Source organism: Podarcis tiliguerta (genome assembly GCF_965153285.1).
Source record: "Podarcis tiliguerta genome assembly, chromosome: 3".
Classification (NCBI taxonomy): Eukaryota; Metazoa; Chordata; class Lepidosauria; order Squamata; family Lacertidae; genus Podarcis; species Podarcis tiliguerta.
The window spans coordinates 67,182,726-67,203,015 of record NC_139536.1 but is presented as its reverse complement, the minus strand read 5'-3'; the positions used below and the strand labels follow the sequence as shown (position 1 = coordinate 67,203,015).

Below are 20,290 nucleotides of genomic sequence, written 5' to 3'. Positions count from 1 at the left end.
GACAGTACAAATGTAATTTTATTGTGGTGTTTTTAAAAAATTAATGCACATATTTGAGCATTAGGAAGCTATTAAGCCTCATGAGAGTATTCTGCTAAATCTTATAAATAGGGCTGGATTAAATGCATACAGTGCACTTTATTTCATCCTTCCAGGTTGAAGGCAGACTCATAATTCCTCATGGATGTCCCAGCAGAACTTGAAGGGCAGCTTTTCCATTCTCTCCTTAAAAACGCTGTCAAACCTTTCACTTTGTGCGACTGTCATCATGTTCTTCCAGTCTCCAACAGTGCCTGGCCCGGGAAGCAGACAGAAAGAAAGTGCATTGTGGTGGTCAAATAAATATCCACAACTCCAGATATATTCCATACCTTGATGCAATTGTCAGGTGAAAATGTCAGGGATTCTGCAAGCAGCACAAAGTCAGTTTGATCTACCATTAACTTACCTTTGTGAAGAAAACCTCCTATTTAAACAAGGAACAAACAACAGGGAAAGTACATAATAGAACAACTCTAAAATTAGGAAATAACAGAAACTGAGCGTTTCATGAAGGCTGGAAAAATGAAATCACCATTACTTGGTAGCTATCACATATCAGTGTAAATATCAGGTGAATCTGTAGGGGATTCTACAAGCAGCACCAAATCAGTTTTTCTACCATTAACTTACCTTTGCGAAGAAAATGTCCTTTGCTCTGGTCCATGAGATCTGGTGGAGAGAACTCATAGTTTGCCCTGGGATCTGCTTTCATTTTATTAAATGTAGCCTGATCCACAACAGCATCCACCTCCTTTTCCGTCAGTCTCTTTCCCAGGAAGTTGCATAATTTCAGTACACAGCTTCTCAGGTCCTGAAATGGAACGTGGTTTTAATGTCAAGCCATCCACAATAGAGAAACCTGACAGCCTAGAGACTAAAACTCATGGAATAGGCAGGATTACAAGTAGGGGAAATAATTGCCATTGCATCATATTGCACTTTCATTGTTGCTTCTATTCCATGTGCCATGCAGAATGCTTTATATTCTGGGGCAGCTCTGAATCCATAGGTAAATAAATCTCCCTGCTGAAGACACAAGGGAGGTTCTGTGACAATCTCTCCTCAGCATCAGAGGGCCTGTGAAATGACATATTTTGCTTGGGATCATGACACTTTATTTATAGCCCCATAATCCCTCAGGGGAAATGGTTACAGTGCATTTTTGCAGTCTAGGGTCTGAAAAGCTGCTCCTGAATCCATGGCCTGCTCGGCTTTGAAAAATCTTTTGGAAAGGAAGCGAGACCAGCTGGGAAAGCAGCAGCTGAGGGCACTTGAATAATCAAATTGCTTCCTTCCTCCATTTTGTAAAGGAGAGTTTTGATGGATGTTTAATATCAGACTGGATAGCATTTTGATAACTTACCTTCTTCATTTCCTCATAGGTAAGAAAGAGAATATTGAAGTCATCCTTGTGAGAGTACCAGCCTTCCACATGGTCCAGCCATAAACTTGCAATTACTGATGTGAGAGAAGTTGATTTGGCATAAAATGTAGATCAGATTTTAAAAAAAAAAACAACATTCAGAGAGAAGCAGGACGAACATATAAAGTCCATTAAAACAATTTTAAGGGATCATTTTAAGAACCAGCAGTGGAACAAACCATTAAACAGAAGCTGAATTAATACCATCTACCTTCATCAAACACTTTCTCAGAGAAGGAATTTGCAGAAGAGTTCTGCATTTTAAGGCTCCCTTCTGTGCTTCCAGGCAATGCGATGAGAGAGTGATGGGTGGGCTGAGATCAGTCTAGCCTTCCTCCAGCCCCCTTCCTTCCCACGCTGGCAGTTTCCTTATATGGTGTGGCATTTAATACTTGCAACATTTAGAGACACTGTATGGGTTCCTGACTTAACTTGACACAAATCTCTACACTTGATTAAGGATTAGGTGCTGCACCTTGTAATGATTTGTAGCTGCTGCATCCTGATGCAAACAGCATACAAATCCACCTGATTTCCTTTGGGAGTTGGCCAGATCTATACCCTCCCTTCGGCAGCAATGGGCACCAGCCATCAGTGGCTTAAAATGGTGTAGTTGGAGTCTCAGTTGGAGACGCTTTGTGATGCATGGATGTGGAATTTCCTCAGAGTAACATATGGCATCAGACATGGCATTCTGAAAAGGTTCCTTAACACAGTGAGAAATTCTTTAATCTGTTGTCAAAGGATAAAGATGAAGGGACAAGAGTGTTTCATTTTAGAGTAGCAATTTATCCTTACCCTTCCCAGCCAAAAACCTCTCCATGAAAATTCCAAAATCTTCTACTTCTTCTAATTTGAGTATAGTTTTGGAAAAATGGTAATAGGAAACCAAGACATCCTTTGGGTTTCTGGACACATAAACAACCTGCAGGAATAACAACAAATTCTTTCGATTCCTAAAATAATAAATGGATGGATCTCAGATATCTCTTCTTGTGGATTCTTGGTGCTTCCAAGTTGCTTTACAGCCCTGGCAGCCTCACCCTCTTTTGCAGCATGAATGGTGCCATAGGAAGGCACTGGACATAGTAAAAGATCCATCGCATCCTGGTCACTGTCTCTTCGAGCTCTTGCCGTCGGGACGGAGATACAGGACGATGAAGACAAGAACAAGCCGTCTTAAGAACAGCTTCTTCTCCAGAGCGATCTCGGCCCTGAATGGGAAGCCCGGACTTTGAAAGTCATCAAATCTCCTTTGCTGTATTTTACTATATTTTTTAATTGGTGTTTTATGTATTTTACTATATTTTTTTAATTAGTGTTTTTATGGAGCAGCCAAGTAATTTCGTTGTCCCCGAAGGGGGCAATGACAATAAAGATATTATTATTATTATTATTATTATTATTATTAATGTCACATGCACAGTGCAATCCTATGGTGTCGAATGAGCTTATTCTTATTAAGTGTATTGGATGGCACCCTTGTAACGAATGCCACTTTTTCCTTTTTTTAAAATACTTTTATTTTGCTTTAAACAAATATATATAAATATAGACAAACAAAATTACAAAGATGATAATAATGAAAAAAGCTAAAAAACAACAAAAAAAATCAAAGTACATGGCATAAAACATAAGAAGAAGGATGAGAAAAAAATGAAAGGGAAAGGGAAAAGGGAAAGGGAAAGGGAAAGGGAAAAAGAAGAATATGAAGAAGAAGAAGAAGAAGAAGAAGAAGAAGAAGAAGAAGAAGAAGAAGATGACTACAGAAAGGCTCATCTACTGTACGCTTCCATCAAGGTCACAACAGATCATTATTCTTATCAATTCTCTCAATCTGCATTCCAATGAATCCCTCATCTTGGTATCAGGGAACATTTCTCTATGAGGTATCATTCTAAACATAACCAGGTCTTTCTTGTTGAACTCTTATCCCCTAGATAATTATTTATACATTCCCATTCTTCTTTCATCATCTTTTTAGGTTTATCTTGTAGTGCATCTGTCAGCTTTGCGAGCTCCAAGTACTCGCACAACGAATGCCATGTTTTGAATGGGCCGCAAGACGGCTGAAGACCACCATATAAAATGGATGCTGTTGAAGAACTATTCATAAATCGTGCTGATCAAAGAGTGAATGGAATGTGCATGTTCTGGCAAAAGTACTGTACCTGCAAGGAAGTGGAAAGACTGGCTGTGCAATGCTAGTTACAAACAATGAGTATCGTACTGTGCCAAAAGTTACAGAAGACCAGGCGCAAAGCATGAGAGTTGTGATATGCCAAGAACATGCTAAGGGTGGAGGACTGCCAAGAACATGTCAAAGGCAATGAGAAATGCCAATATTCAGATGTGCATCAAAAAGGACTATATAAGATCAGGCTTTTTAGGAGGGTTGGTGTGTCGGATGCAGCCAGGATCCCGCTGTCTGCCCACCCGATCCAGAAGAAGAGTGGTGAGTGTATGTGTGATTGTGTGAGTGACTGAGTGCATGTTCCCTTATCTTGTTACGTGTTCTGCTTGTTAATCAATAAAGCAATGTTATGTGGAAATTCCAATATATTGGTTGTCTGACTGCTTACTTGTGTTCTGCCTGAATTGCACTGAATCTCAGATAAAAGAACCTGTTTTATTCTTAACACCCTCCAGGACTTTTACTATGGTGGAGCATAAACTCTGTGCTGTTTAGGAGTTATGGGGATTATTCCAAACTCAGAGTGCACAGAGCATTATTCATTCATATGGACAAAGAAATTGCAGCTGGATGAACTTCCCTCAAAAACGGAGAAATGTTAACAGAATCTGAGATGTTCATTCAAATAAGGCAAGACAAACATTGAATATGATCAAATAATAAATGTGCTGTTTCCTACTTTTGCTCTTCTGTTCCTTAATCCTTTGGGTACTAAACAGTAGGGTAGATGGGAAGCAAAGAGGCGAGGTGATGGACGACTGACATAATCCACATTGCGTATATTGTACTCCAGCCACGGAGCCCTGTCTAGTAAGTCGACTTTTTCGGTTCCATCTCGGTGACCTTCATGAAAAATCAAGCTCAAAATATTTTGGGTCCATATTGTGCCTATAAACGAGAATAAGTTTACTTAATTTCATTCATATGGGGATGCGAATGGCACTGCGGTCTAAACCACTGCGCCTAGGGCTTGCCAATCAGAAGGTCGTGGTTCGAATCCCCGCGATAGGTCCCAGCTCGTTCCCACCTAGCAGTTCAAAAGCACATCAAAGTGCAAGTAGATAAATAGTTACCTCTCCAACAGGAAAGTAACTGGCATTTCTTTGAGCCGCTCTGGTTTGCCAGAAGCGGCTTCTTCTTGCTGAACACATGACCTGGAAGCAGTCTGTGGACAAACGCCGGCTCCCTCGGCCTATATAGCGAGATGAACGCAAAACCCCAGAGTCATCCGAAAGTGGACCTAACGGTCGGGGGTACCTTTACCCTTTACTTTAATTTCATTCATTGTCATGAATGTACTTAGTGCTTTAAAGAGTGAAATAACTGAAAACAACATGACTCTGCATCATGGAGCTTACTATCTGAATTGCAGCAGAGACTGTATTTTTTGAGAATACTAAGGAAAAACCATCTTCCGCAGAAACTGCTGCTTGCCTCTATCACTGTGCCATTGAGAACGTGCTCACTTATGGCTTATGTGTGTGGTACGGAAGCTGTACTAGCCAGGACAGGATGGGGTTGCGCAGGGTTGTGAAGGCAGCAGAGAGCATTGTTGGCTGCCCACTCTCCACCTTAGAGCAGATTTATGCCACAAGGTGCCATAGGAAGGCACTGGACATAGTAAAAGATCCATTGCATCCTGGTCACTGTCTCTTCGAGCTCTTGCCGTCGGGACGGAGATACAGGACGATGAAGACAAGAACGAGCTGTCTTAAGAACAGCTTCTTCTCCAGAGCGATCTCGGCCCTGAATGGGAAGTCCGGACTTTGAAAGTCATCTAATCCCCCTTGCTGTATTATACTGTATTGTTTCATTAGTGTTTTTATGGAGCAGTCTAGTAATTTCGTTGTCCCCGAAGGGGGCAATGACAATAAAGATGTTGTTGTTGTTATTATTATTATTATTATTATTATTATTATTATTATTACACTGAAAAGAAATGAGAGAGAGGAAGGGAATCAACACAGCAAGCAGAGGCAGATTTGTGGACCTGGCTGCATGGGCTGCTAACACTATGATGTCAAATAGAAGGTGAGAGGTGGGGGGCACCAAATTATGGTGTCACACAGACCACCACTGAAATAGGGGCAGCAAAGGGTGAATGAGGAACATTGACCAAGGCTTCCTTTCCATTGTGGATGAGAAATGTGAAGTTCACCTAAGGGTTTCACAGAATTTGAGGATTTGGGAAGACAGAACAATATTTGCTAATAAGGTCCTTTATTGTTCAGAAAGCTACCAAAAACTCTATTCCAGATTCTTCACAGCACATTATACAAATGATAGACAAAGTCCAGGGAATAAAAAAAAGGTTGTCTGATTCTCCAAAGTACTTTCATTCAGCACATTCAAACTATGATTTTTTTATCAATGTATTCCAGAAACAGGAATGTTGACAAATGGCCAGTGAGACAAACATAATAGGCAAAAGGCAGTTGAGGAATCCTTTCTTCATGTCACCCAAGTCCTAAATGCCTATACAATGCAGAACTTCCCCTGTCTCTCCTCTCCCCCTCCCAGTTATTGGGTCCTCCCCACCCCACCAACCCTCCAAGGCAGATTTGGGGAACACTGGGGACAAAAGGGGAGAGAAGAGTGAAGGAAGTTCTGGTGTGGAAGTGGAAGTTATTGCATGGAGGACACAACTGCATTGGATACAGACCCCTGTTATTATTGGCAAAACTGTGGCAGATAAATGCTGAGATAAAGAGTCACAGGATGAAAGTTCTTACGAATAGAATTTTACAACCACCATTTTACCACTACATACAAAATCCTGAAAGTCAGTGAATACAATAAACCCTTAGCAAGCACATTTGAATGTTTTTGATGTGTATTTATGTTGTTTTCCAAACCTCATACAGGTTGACACTGGTGGAAAACTCATTATTTCACCTCTTTTTTTGAAACAAAACAAAACATGGTGCAGTTCACCTTTATGTAACCAGGTAAGTTCCATACTACCCACATTGACCTCAATTTTGCATTTGGTTTTAAACTTGAGTTAGGATAATACACATAATATATGTAGGTATCCGTCAGGGTTGAATTGAAATGATGGTTCAACCTACGAAAATCTACTCTTACCTGATTTTGGATAAGTGACTATAAATACATCACTGTCTCTTATTTCAAAATCCTCCAGGGAATCTAAGTACTCCACTGAAGTTAATTCTGACTGGAAATAAAATCCTTTGTATGTGAAAACGTATTTCTCGTCTGGTTGCATTCCCTGCCTAAGAATAAAGAGAAGAGAAGAGTTTCCTCTATTATGCGACAATGAGAAATCACAAAGAAATAGAGGTGTCATTTTGTCAAATCCTATTCTTTTGAGCAACATAAAGGCCCATCATTTAAAGAACAGAGACTTGACCCATCATTGAGGCAACCAAGCATTCTTTCCCCCCTGCTTTAAATGTTTTTTAACCTTAACAGAACTGAGAAGGTGGGGCGGTTAAGCGCACAGGGATGCATGTTCTGTCATAGAGTAGAAATGCTAGAGCTTCATTGTGAGTCGGGCTCAACAGGCACAAACATTTCTGGTTCAGCACTTGGAACACAGTGCAATAAAGTTCTTACTGTAAAGTCTCAAAAAAATAAAAATAAAAAAATAAAATGGTGCTGCTTTCAACTCAAAGCTGGCTTTGCCCTACACAAGAAGGCTTTTCTCTTTCACCCTGACATAGTTATTTCTCAACTGCATGTGTGCAACATGCAAAATAGCAGCCCTTGGCCTCACTTTATGCTGCCTGGCGTCATAGTTTGGTCAGTGCTGCTATCCTGACACTCATTCTTGTACTCAGGGGAGGTGGGAAGGAACCAAAAAAAGTGATCCCTGGAAATGGTTCCAGGGAAAATGAAAGACGGAATCTGTTGGGAACTCTTGCCCAATTCCTCCTGGGTTCTTGATCAGCTTCAAGAAATTGGGGTGACGTATTTTCCGGGCTTCCTGGGGCCAAACGATAGATGTGCCTGGTGACCACAGGGTGGCAAAGAGAAAGGTATTCTTCACTGCCCATCTGGCTTCCATTGCCAGCTCTGGCTGAAACTGCTGCTGAAATGTGGTGCCCAAGGATGTTCCATGGAGGGAATGCTGCCCTTAGCTTCATCTATGATAATACAGAGAGTTGGCTGGACATACAATGGGCCCTGTTGGGCAGGCGTTCCAGTACTGAGACACCACTGCCAAAATAGCTCTTTCTTTTTTTGTCTCCTCCCTGCGCCAATTTCTCTCCTCCCACGTAGCGTCTGACAAGGAAGGCACTTGCAAGGTTGGGCTCAGTGCATGGTATAAGGAGCCGGGGAATTGTTCTGGGAGAAAGTTCAAGGCTCCGTTGGGTGCTGAGGAAACCAAAGTTGTCGCCAGTTGTCGCCAGGTCTTTTATACCTGTTAGGACATTTCCGGCCGTAATATAGAATATGATGCATGACATCGAGATATACCACCTTGTGTTATTATAGATGAATGGGTGCTTTATAAACATTTAAATAAAAATAAAAGCCATTGCTTAAAAGTGATAAAGAAATAAAGTGCCATGAAGACAGAAAAATCACTTTAATTCTCTATATAAGTCTTGTGTTTCATCGCTAAGAAATGCAACAATCATTTAGTGAAAAACAGTGTCCAAAATAGTAACAAGAAAAATACTCCGTTTGATTTTCCAATATTTAAATTAAGGGTTGTATCGCATGCCAAATGAACAGGGTTCGACTTGCACAATGGAGTTCACATTCAGTCCCCTCAAAATAACTATTAATCTCTGGTAGCACAAATGTTGCATTCTGTGTGACACCATAAAATAATATGAACTGTGACAAGAGTTTCCATGCATCTGATGAAATACCTTATTGCCCCTCAGAACTCTTGCAAGAAAGGGTAGATTTGTCATTCGGTAGTCCTGCTTTTCCTTGGAAAGCTTAATTTACAAGAAAACTTACCTACCTTTTGTTTTTAGAGTCAAAAAGTGTGCAAGAGAGAGGGAGAGACCGATCTCTTCTGTAGCTTGGAGTATTTCAGCTTTTCAAGGCTCACGTTCAGAGCTCTCAAGGAAACTGCTTTATAGAATTCTGTTAACTAATAAGAGTTTGATTAAATCGATGGCTCCTCCTTAGTAAATCATTCCTGGCAAGTTATGCAAGAAAATAACGATAACACAGGTGCATCGAGGCACAAAATGTAAAGAACAACAGGGGAAGAACTTGTTTCTTTACACATGCAACAGCCAATATCAACAGTGGTCTTTGTCCGTTTAACAAATAAATGCAGTATTACATCTGGTCTGCTAGTAGAAAATGGGCTCAAATGGTAAGAGAGACCTGAGATTCACCAATGGATGTCTATTTGTACACACATGCCTGCACTGACTTACACCCCAATAACACCAACTTTAACTCCAAAATTATCCCTTTTTGTTTTAATCCAGAATGAGGCAGCTAGACTGGTGACTGGGAGTAGCCGCCGAGACTATATAACACCGCTCCTGAAAGATCTTAATTGGCTCCCAGTATGTTTCCGAGCACAATTCAAAGTGTTGATGCTGACCTTTAAAGCCCTAAATGGAATCAGTCCTGTATAATTGGAGGACCGTCTCCACCCCCATCGTTCTGCCCGGACACTGAGGTCCAGCACCGAGGGCCTTCTGGCGGTTCCCTCACTGCGAGAAGTGAGGTTACAGGGAACAGACAGAGGGCCTTCTCGGTAGTGGTTCCTGCCCTGTGGAATGCCCTCCCAGCAGATGTCAAGGCAAAAACAACTATTTCACTTTTAAAAGTCAACTGAATGCGGCCCTTTTTAGGGAAGTTTTTAATGTCTGATGCTGTATTATTTTTAATATTCGGTTGGAAGCCACCCAGAGTGGCTGGGGAAACCCAGCCAGATGGGCGGCATATAAATAAATTATTATTATTATTATTATTATTACTACTACTACTATAAAACTTACTAAATAATTACCACTGGTTGTTTTAGAAATCTGTCCAAGAAAAGTAGCAACCTTTTTCATTTGCACACAGCAGATCTGAGATCAAATATGACTCAAGCCCAAGAATAAACTTTCAAATCCAGTATATTTGGCAGCAATAATTCCCACCCTTCAAAGATTTTGAGGGGTTTTCAGAGTCCACATCAAGATGGACAGCTCCCAGTCATTTTAGTCAGAATTCCATGGAAGCTATTTCCCAGTAAACAATGCCACATGCAGAAATGGCTCATTTTGTTTTTGTTTATCATCTAAAGCTAATGTTTTCAGGAATATCTTTGCATAAAAGATACACTTGATGGCCTCCTGTGTTCTCCTTGCTCAACTGTCCAAATTTATCCTGCAAAACACTTTCAATGTCTTGGGCTTGGGCAGCTCCACAACTTTGTCTACCTCCTGTACCTCAGAGCACTTGGAACCCCTGGGATCTTGCACTGCTCAAAATTGGGGTGGCATGCAACAAGATGGCATAAGCAGTCTTTCTACACATAAGATTGTGGGGGTAGGATGCAGAGGGCTTCTTCACTGCTTTGCTGTCAGCTCCAGCCCAGTCTCTCAGAGATGGGCAGTGGGGTCAGGCTGGGACTAGTGATGTGCCCCTCTGAACTCCTGAGACCTTGCCCAGGGCCAAATGTGTTTGATCGCCGCTCTCAGGTCTAGGTTGGACCCTGGGCTAAATTTTCCTAGACCTTCAGGACGTGGCAAAGTGCAGCCTTTTCCCTTGATATTTCCAATGCCTGGGCCCTGTTCCAAGAAAACCTGGGGCCTAAGCTCTCTAAGGAGACAAGCAAGCAAACAGGCATCCCTACAGGTGGGTTGGGTCTGCAAGGATTTTTGCATGTGTTAGCATCTGTGTGTCCTTGGAGATGCAGGCAGCATTGGCAATGGCTCAGCATCCAATTTACTCTAGTCCTCTCCCCTGAAGGAGAAGGCTTCTTGCTGACTGGAAGAGGCACCAAGCTTGTTCCACAGCAGCTGGTGCCTGGCTTGGAATGTCCAGTGTTACAGGGGCAGAACATTTTTCTGCCAACCCGCTTGGTGCCTCTCTGTCCTCTAGACTACTGGCCTTCTCCCTGGGCTCAGACGCTTCATGGGATCCTCATTTCACCACTTGCCTCCGGCTAAGACCTCCCCCAGGTTTATTCAGCTCCACCTTCCTGAGCTCCTCCCATTGATTTTCAGGATCCAACCATTCCCTCTGTCTCCATGGAACTCATGACATCATTTCTTAAGATTTAAAAGTAGCAGTGGGAACTTCTGATCCAGGTTCTATGGCATCCAAAATTTGCTTTAACCCTTTCTCTCTGCTCCATCATCCCGATGGAAATTCCTCCTTTTGAATCTGACCCATGAAGGAGATTGCTATGGGCATCAAACATACACTGTCCATTTCCCCCACTTCTCCCCACATATTCCCCACACACCCTCAAAATTGACTCTGAGGGGGGTCAGGAGAACCCCAAGAACAGTGCAGAAGGAATGAAGGTGAGGAGGAGTTGTGCCAACCAGCAGGCTGGAATGTTTGTCCTGATGGAATGATTGGAAGAGCGTGAAGTTGAATTCCACAAACAACCAATAAATAGATGACATGAGTGAGTAGGATGATTTACATTGCCGTCTGGGCAGAAGCAGAGGTAGTTGCTCTGGCACCCGGGCGCGGGGTGAGCATATCAGGGGGGCGCCGCCCACGGCAAGTGGTGAGCATTTTTGGGGGGGGGCGGCACAGCAATGTGACACCCCCCCTCAGGGATGACACCCAGGGTGGTCTGCACCCCGCTTCCTCCGCCAGTGCATCTGGGACACCAATAGTTGGTTAGTTTGCTTATTTTAGCAATATTTTTTATTAAATTTCAATTACAATAATCCAATGGTAGCCTCATTATAACACTGCCAAATTAAAACACAATTACTAATCCCAATAGATATCCTGGGATTCCTTAACATTCGCACATGGGGTCAGAAATTAGGACATGTTGGAATGTAGAAAGAGAAGAAGTGGCCAGTACAAATGTAATTTTATTGTGGTGTTTTTAAAAAATTAATGCACATATTTGAGCATTAGGAAGCTATTAAGCCTCATGAGAGTATTCTGCTAAATCTTATAAATAGGGCTGGATTAAATGCATACAGTGCACTTTATTTCATCCTTCCAGGCTGAAGGCAGACTCATGATTCCTCATGGATGTCCCAGCAGAACTTGAAGGGCAGCTTTTCCATTCTCTCCTTAAAAACGCTGTCAAACCTTTCACTTTGTGCGACTGTCATCATGTTCTTCCAGTCTCCAACAGTGCCTGGCCCGGGAAGCAGACAGAAAGAAAGTGCATTGTGGTGGTCAAATAAATATCCACAACTCCAGATATATTCCATACCTTGATGCAATTGTCAGGTGAAAATGTCAGGGATTCTGCAAGCAGCACAAAGTCAGTTTGATCTACCATTAACTTACCTTTGTGAAGAAAACCTCCTATTTAAACAAGGAACAAAGTACAGGGAAAGTACATAATAGAACAACTCTAAAATTAGGAAATAACAGAAACTGAGAGTTTCATGAAGGCTGGAAAAATGAAATCACCATTACTTGGTAGCTATCACATATCAGTGTAAATATCAGGTGAATCTGTAGGGGATTCTACAAGCAGCACCAAATCAGTTTTTCTACCATTAACTTACCTTTGCGAAGAAAATGTCCTTTGCTCTGGTCCATGAGATCTGGTGGCATGAACTCATAGTTTGCCCTGGGATCTGCTTTCATTTTATTAAATGTAGCCTGATCCACAACAGCATCCACCTCCTTTTCCGTCAGTCTCTTTCCCAGGAAGTTGCATAATTTCAAGACACAGCTTCTCAGATCCTGAAATGGAACGTGGTTATAATGTCAGGCCACCCATAATAGAGAAACCTGACAGCCTAGAGACTAAAACTCATGGAATAGGCAGGAATACAAGTAGGGGAAATAATTGCCATTGCATCATATTGCACTTTCATTGTTGCTTTTATTCCATGTGCCATGCAGAATGCTTTATATTCTGGAGGCAGCTCTGAGTCCACAAGTAAATAAATGTCCCTGTTGAAGACACAAGGGACGTTCTGTGACAATGTCTCCTCAGCATCAGAGGGCCTGTGAAATGACATATTTTGCTTGGGATAATGACACTTTATTTATAGCCCCATAATCCCTCAGGGGAAATGGTTACAGTGCATTTTTGCAGTCTAGGGTCTGAAAGCTGCACCCAAATCCATGGCCTGCTCGGCTTTGAAAAATCTTTTGGAAAGGAAGCGAGACTAGCAGGGGAAGCAGCAGCTGAGGGCACTTAAATAATCAAATTGCTTCCTTCCTCCATTTTGTAAAGGAGAGTTTTGATGGATGTTTAATATCAGACTGGATAGCATTTTGATAACTTACCTTCTTCATTTCCTCATAGGTAAGAAACAGAATATTGAAGTCATCCTTGTGAGAGTACCAGCCTTCCACATGGTCCAGCCATAAACTTGCAACTACTGATAGGAGAAAACTTGATTTGGCATAAAATGTATATCTGATTATTTTTTAAAAAAAAACATTCAGAGAGAAGCAGTATAAACATATAAACTCCATTAAAACAATTTTAAGGGATCGTTTTAAGAACCAGCAGTGGTACAAACCGTTAAACAGAAGCTGAATTAATACCATCCACCTTCATCAAACACTTTCTCAGAGAAGGAATTTGCAGAAGAGTTCTGCATTTTAAGGCTGCCTGCAGTGCTTCCAGGCAATGCGATGAGAGAGTGATGGGTGGGCTGAGATCAGTCTAGCCTTCCTCCAGCCCTCTTCCTTCCCACGCTGGCAGTTTCCTTATATGGTGTGGCATTTAATACTTGCAACATTTAGAGACACTGTCTGGGTTCCTGACTTAACTTGACACAAATCTCTACACTTGATTAAGGATTAGGGGCTGCACCTTGTAATGATTTGTAGCTGCTGCATCCTAATGCAAACAGCATACAAATCCACCTGATTTCCTTTGAGAGTTGGCCAGATCTATACCCTCCCTTCGGCATCAATGGGCACCAGCCATCAGTGGCTTAAAATGGTGTAGTTGGAGTCTCAGTTGGAGATGCTTTGTGATGCATGGATGTGGAATTTCCTCAGAGTAACATATGGCATCAGACATGGCATTCTGAAAAGGTTCCTTAACACAGTGAGAAATTCTTTAATCTGTTGTCAAAGGGTAAAGATGATGGGGCAAGAGTGATTCATTTTAGAGTAGCAATTCACCTTACCCTTCCCAGCCAAAAACCTCTCCATGAGAATTCCAAAATCTTCTACTTCTTCTGATATGAGTATAGTTTGGGAAAAATGGTAATAGGAAACCAAGACATCCTTTGGGTTTCTGGACACATAAACAACCTGCAGGAATAACAACAAATTCTTTCGATTCCTAAAATAATAAATGGATGGATCTCAGATATCTCTTCTTGTGGATTCTTGGTGCTTCCAAGTTGCTTTACAGCCCTGGCAGCCTCACCCTCTTTTGCAGCATGAATGTCACATGCACAGTGCAATCCTATGGTGTCGAATGAGCTTATTCTTATTAAGTGTATTGGATGGCACCCTTGTAACGAATGCCACTTTTTTCTTTTTTAAAAACACTTTTATTTTGCTTTAAACAAATACATATAAATATAGACAACCAAAATTACAAAGATGATAATAATGAAAAAAGCTAAAAAACAACAAAAAATATCAAAGTACATGGCATAAAACATATGAAGAAGGATGAGAAAAAAAGGAAAGGGAAAGGGAAAAAGAAGAAGATGAAGAAGAAGAAGAAGAAGAAGAAGAAGAAGAAGAAGAAGAAGAAGAAGATGACTACAGAAAGGCTCATCTACTGTACGCTTCCATCAAGGTCACAACAGATCATTATTCTTATCAATTCTCTCGATCTGCATTCCAAGGAATCCCTCATCTTGGTATCAGGGAACATTTCTCTATGAGGTATCATTCTAAACATAACCAGGTCTTTCTTGTTGAACTCTTATCCCCTAGATAATTATACATTCCCATTCTTCTTTCATCATCTTTTTAGGTTTATCTTGTAGTGCATCTGTCAGCTTTGCGAGCTCCAAGTACTCGCACAACGAATGCCATGTTTTGAATGGGCTGCAAGACGGCTGAAGACCACCATATAAAATGGATGCTGTTGAAGAACTATTCATAAATCGTGCTGATCAAAGAGTGAATGGAATGTGCATGTTCTGGCAAAAGTACTGTACCTGCAAGGAAGTGGAAAGACTGGCTGTGCAATGCTAGTTACAAACAATGAGTATCGTACTGTGCCAAAAGTTACAGAAGACAAGGCGCAAACCATGAGAGTTGTGATATGCCAAGAACATGCTAAGGGTGGAGGACTGCCAAGAACATGTCAAAGGCAATGAGAAATGCCAATATTCAGATGTGCATCAAAAAGGACTATATAAGATCAGGCTTTTTAGGAGGGTTGGTGTGTCGGATGCAGCCAGGATCCCGCTGTCTGCCCACCCGATCCAGAAGAAGAGTGGTGAGTGTATGTGTGATTGTGTGAGTGACTGAGTGCATGTCCCCTTGTCTTGTTATGTGTTCTGCTTGTTAATCAATAAAGCAATGTTATGTAGAAATTCCAATATATTGGTTGACTGACTGCTTACTTGTGTTCTGCCTGAAGTGCACTGAATCTCAGATAAAAGAACCTGTTTTATTCTTAACACCCTCCAGGACTTTTACTATGGTGGAGCATAAACTCTGTGCTGTTTAGGAGTTATGGGGATTATTCCAAACTCAGAGTACACAGAGCATTATTCATTCATATGGACAAAGAAATTGCAGCTGGATGAACTTCCCTCAAAAACGGAGAAATTTTAACAGAATCTGAGATGTTCATTCAAAGAAGGCAAGACAAACATTGAATATGATCAAATAATAAATGTGCTGTTTCCTACTTTTGCTCTTCTGTTCCTTAACCCTTTGGGTCCTAAATAGTAGGGTAGATGGGAAGAAAAGAGGCGAGGTGATGGGCGACTGTCGTAATCCACATTGCGTATATTGTACTCCAGCGACGGAGCCCTGTCTAGTAAGTCGACTTTTTCGGTTCCATCTCGGTGACCTTCATGATAAATCAAGCTCAAAATATTTTGGGTCCATATTGTGCCTATAAACGAGAATAAGTTTACTTAATTTCATTCATATGGGGATGCGAGTGGCACTGCGGTCTAAACCACTGCGCCTAGGGCTTGCCAGTCAGAAGGTCGTGGTTCGAATCCCCACGATAGGTCCCAGCTCGTGCCCACCTAGCAGTTCAAAAGCACATCAAAGTACAAGTAGATAAATAGTTACCTCTCCAACAGGAAAGTAACTGGCATTTCTTTGAGCCGCTCTGGTTTGCCAGAAGCGGCTTCGTCTTGCTGGACACATGACCTGGAAGCAGTCTGCGGACAAACGCCGGCTCCCTCGGCCTATATAGCGAGATGAATGCAAAACCCCAGAGTCATCCGAAACTGGACCTAACGGTCGGGGGTACCTTTACCCTTTACTTTAATTTCATTCATTGTCATGAATGTACTTAGTGCTTTAAAGAGTGAAATAACTGAAAACAACATGACTCTGCATCATGGAGCTTACTATCTGAATTGCAGCAGAGACTGTATTTTTTGAGAATACTAAGGAAAAACCATCTTCCGCAGAAACTGCTGCTTGCCTCTATCACTGTGCCATTGAGAACGTGCTCACTTATGGCTTATGTGTGTGGTACGGAAGCTGTACTAGCCAGGACAGGATGGGGTTGCGCAGGGTTGTTAAGGCAGCAGAGAGCATTGTTGGCTGCCCACTCTCCATCTTAGAGCAGATTTATGCCACAAGGTGCCATAGGAAGGCACTGGACATAGTAAAAGATCCATCACATCCTGGTCACTGTCTCTTCGAGCTCTTGCTGTCGGGACGGAGATACAGGACGATGAAGACAAGAACGAGCCATCTTAAGAACAGCTTCTTCTCCAGAGCGATCTCGGCCCTGAATGGGAAGTCCGGACTTTGAAAGTCATCTAATCTCCCTTGCTGTATTATACTGTATTGTTTAATTAGTGTTTTTATGGAGCAGTCAAGTAATTTCGTTGTCCCCGAAGGGGGCAATGACAATAAAGATATTATTATTATTATTATTATTATTATTATTATTATTATTACACTGAAAAGAAATGAGTGAGAGGCAGGGAATCAACACAGCAAGCAGAGGCAGATTTATGGACCTGGCTGCACGGGTTGCCAACACTATGATGTCAAATAGAAGGTGAGAGGTGGGGGGCACCAAATTTTGGTGTCACACAGACCACCACTGAAATAGGGGCAGCAAAGGGTGAATGAGGAACATTGACCAAGGCTTCCTTTCCATTGTGGATGAGAAATGTGAAGTTCACCTAAAGGTTTCACAGAATTTGAGGATTTGGGAAGACAGAACAATATTTGCTAATAAGGTCCTTTATTGTTCAGAAAGCTACCAAAAACTCTATTCCAGATTCTTCACAGCACATTATACAAATGATAGACAAAGTCCAGGGAATAAAAAAAAGGTTGTCTGATTCTCCAAAGTACTTTGATTCAGCACATTCAAACTATGATTTTTTTATCAATGTATTCCAGAAACAGGAATGTTGACAAATGGCCAGTGAGACAAACATAATAGGCAAAAGGCAGTTGAGGAATCCTTTCTTCATGTCACCCAAGTCCTAAATGCCTATACAATGCAGAACTTCCCCTGTCTCTCCTCTCCCCCTCCCAGTTATTGGGTCTTCCCCACCCCACCAACCCTCCAAGGCAGATTTGGGGAACACTGGGGACACAAGGGGAGAGAAGAGTGAAGGAAGTTCTGGTGTGGAAGTGGAAGTTATTGCATGGAGGACACAACTGCATTGGATACAGACCCCTGTTATTATTGGCAAAATTGTGGCAGATGAATGCTGAAATAAAAAGTCACAGGATGAAAGTTCTTATGAATAGAATTTTACAACCACCATTTTACCACTGCATGCAAAATCCTGAAAGTCAGTGAATACAATAAACCCTTAGCAAGCACATTTGAATGTTTTTGATGTGTATTTATGTTGTTTTCCAAACCTCATACAGGTTGACACTGGTGGAAAACTCATTATTTCATCTCTTTTTTTGAAACAAAACAAAACATGGTGCAGTTCACCTTTATGTAACCAGGTAAGTTCCATACTACCCACATTGACCTCAATTTTGCATTTGGTTTTAAACTTGAGTTAGGATAATACACATAATATATGTAGGTATCCGTCAGGGTTGAATTGAAATGATGGTTCAACCTACGAAAATCTACTCTTACCTGATTTTGGATAAGTGACTATAAATACATCACTGTCTCTTATTTCAAAATCCTCCAGGGAATCTAAGTACTCCACTGAAGTTAATTCTGACTGGAAATAAAATCCTTTGTATGTGAAAACGTATTTCTCGTCTGGTTGCATTCCCTGCCTAAGAATAAAGAGAAGAGAAGAGTTTCCTCTATTATGCGACAATGAGAAATCACAAAGAAATAGAGGTGTCATTTTGTCAAATCCTATTCTTTTGAGCAACATAAAGGCCCATCATTTAAAGAACAGAGACTTGACCCATCATTGAGGCAACCAAGCATTCTTTCCCCCCTGCTTTAAATGTTTTTTAACCTTAACAGAACTGAGAAGGTGGGGCGGTTAAGCGCACAGGGATGCATGTTCTGTCATAGAGTAGAAATGCTAGAGCTTCATTGTGAGTCGGGCTCAACAGGCACAAACATTTCTGGTTCAGCACTTGGAACACAGTGCAATAAAGTTCTTACTGTAAAGTCTCAAAAAAATAAAAATAAAAAAATAAAATGGTGCTGCTTTCAACTCAAAGCTGGCTTTGCCCTACACAAGAAGGCTTTTCTCTTTCACCCTGACATAGTTATTTCTCAACTGCATGTGTGCAACATGCAAAATAGCAGCCCTTGGCCTCACTTTATGCTGCCTGGCGTCATAGTTTGGTCAGTGCTGCTATCCTGACACTCATTCTTGTACTCAGGGGAGGTGGGAAGGAACCAAAAAAAGTGATCCCTGGAAATGGTTCCAGGGAAAATGAAAGACGGAATCTGTTGGGAACTCTTGCCCAATTCCTCCTGGGTTCTTGATCAGCTTCAAGAAATTGGGGTGACGTATTTTCCGGGCTTCCTGGGGCCAAACGATAGATGTGCCTGGTGACCACAGGGTGGCAAAGAGAAAGGTATTCTTCACTGCCCATCTGGCTTCCATTGCCAGCTCTGGCTGAAACTGCTGCTGAAATGTGGTGCCCAAGGATGTTCCATGGAGGGAATGCTGCCCTTAGCTTCATCTATGATAATACAGAGAGTTGGCTGGACATACAATGGGCCCTGTTGGGCAGGCGTTCCAGTACTGAGACACCACTGCCAAAATAGCTCTTTCTTTTTTTGTCTCCTTCCTGCGCCAATTTCTCTCCTCCCACGTAGCGTCTGACAAGGAAGGCACTTGCAAGGTTGGGCTCAGTGCATGGTATAAGGAGCCGGGGAATTGTTATGGGAGAAAGTTCAAGGCTCCGTTGGGTGCTGAGGAAACCAAAGTTGTCGCCAGTTGTCGCCAGGTCTTTTATACCTGTTAGGACATTTCCGGCCGTAATATAGAATATGATGCATGACATCGAGATATACCACCTTGTGTTATTATAGATGAATGGGTGCTTTATAAACATTTAAATAAAAATAAAAGCCATTGCTTAAAAGTGATAAAGAAATAAAGTGCCATGAAGACAGAAAAATCACTTTAATTCTCTATATAAGTCTTGTGTTTCATCGCTAAGAAATGCAACAATCATTTAGTGAAAAACAGTGTCCAAAATAGTAACAAGAAAAATACTCCGTTTGATTTTCCAATATTTAAATTAAGGGTTGTATCGCATGCCAAATGAACAGGGTTCGACTTGCACAATGGAGTTCACATTCAGTCCCCTCAAAATAACTATTAATCTCTGGTAGCACAAATGTTGCATTCTGTGTGACACCATAAAATAATATGAACTGTGACAAGAGTTTCCATGCATCTGATGAAATACCTTATTGCCCCTCAGAACTCTTGCAAGAAAGGGTAGATTTGTCATTCGGTAGTCCTGCTTTTCCTTGGAAAGCTTAATTTACAAGAAAACTTACCTACCTTTTGTTTTTAGAGTCAAAAAGTGTGCAAGAGAGAGGGAGAGACCGATCTCTTCTGTAGCTTGGAGTATTTCAGCTTTTCAAGGCTCACGTTCAGAGCTCTCAAGGAAACTGCTTTATAGAATTCTGTTAACTAATAAGAGTTTGATTAAATCGATGGCTCCTCCTTAGTAAATCATTCCTGGCAAGTTATGCAAGAAAATAACGATAACACAGGTGCATCGAGGCACAAAATGTAAAGAACAACAGGGGAAGAACTTGTTTCTTTACACATGCAACAGCCAATATCAACAGTGGTCTTTGTCCGTTTAACAAATAAATGCAGTATTACATCTGGTCTGCTAGTAGAAAATGGCCTCAAATGGTAAGAGAGACCTGAGATTCACCAATGGATGTCTATTTGTACACACATGCCTGCACTGACTTACACCCCAATAACACCAAC

General features: G+C 41.6%; 2 protein-coding genes and 1 long non-coding RNA gene across 4 annotated transcripts; 1 reads left to right on the top strand and 2 right to left on the bottom strand.

Annotated features, from left to right (window-relative positions):
* LOC310674491 (amine sulfotransferase-like) lies at positions 1-8,765 on the bottom strand. Of its 2 annotated transcripts, none has more exons than XM_083433745.1 (7): positions 8,598-8,765; positions 6,747-6,895; positions 4,339-4,547; positions 2,264-2,390; positions 1,406-1,500; positions 673-853; positions 1-293 (listed from the first exon to the last, which is right to left on the bottom strand). In XM_083433745.1, exons 2-7 carry the CDS (start codon positions 6,886-6,888, stop codon positions 169-171), a joined length of 879 nt encoding a protein of 292 aa, XP_083289871.1. In that variant the 5' UTR covers positions 6,889-6,895; positions 8,598-8,765; the 3' UTR covers positions 1-168. The 2 variants fall into 2 exon arrangements, with proteins under 2 accessions (XP_083289871.1, XP_083289870.1); XM_083433744.1 differs by having other exon boundaries at positions 8,602-8,757.
* A 2,872-nt stretch (positions 8,766-11,637) lies between these two features.
* On the bottom strand, positions 11,638-19,997 carry LOC310674487 (amine sulfotransferase-like). Its single transcript, XM_083433731.1, has 7 exons — positions 19,847-19,997; positions 17,992-18,140; positions 15,593-15,801; positions 13,898-14,024; positions 13,041-13,135; positions 12,308-12,488; positions 11,638-11,928 (listed from the first exon to the last, which is right to left on the bottom strand). Exons 2-7 carry the CDS (start codon positions 18,131-18,133, stop codon positions 11,804-11,806), a joined length of 879 nt encoding a protein of 292 aa, XP_083289857.1. The 5' UTR covers positions 18,134-18,140; positions 19,847-19,997; the 3' UTR covers positions 11,638-11,803.
* On the top strand, positions 13,948-15,277 carry LOC310674502. Its single transcript, XR_014509621.1, has 2 exons — positions 13,948-14,612; positions 14,704-15,277. It is a non-coding gene; the product is annotated as an uncharacterized lncRNA (long non-coding RNA).
* Positions 19,998-20,290: the final 293 nt, after the last annotated feature.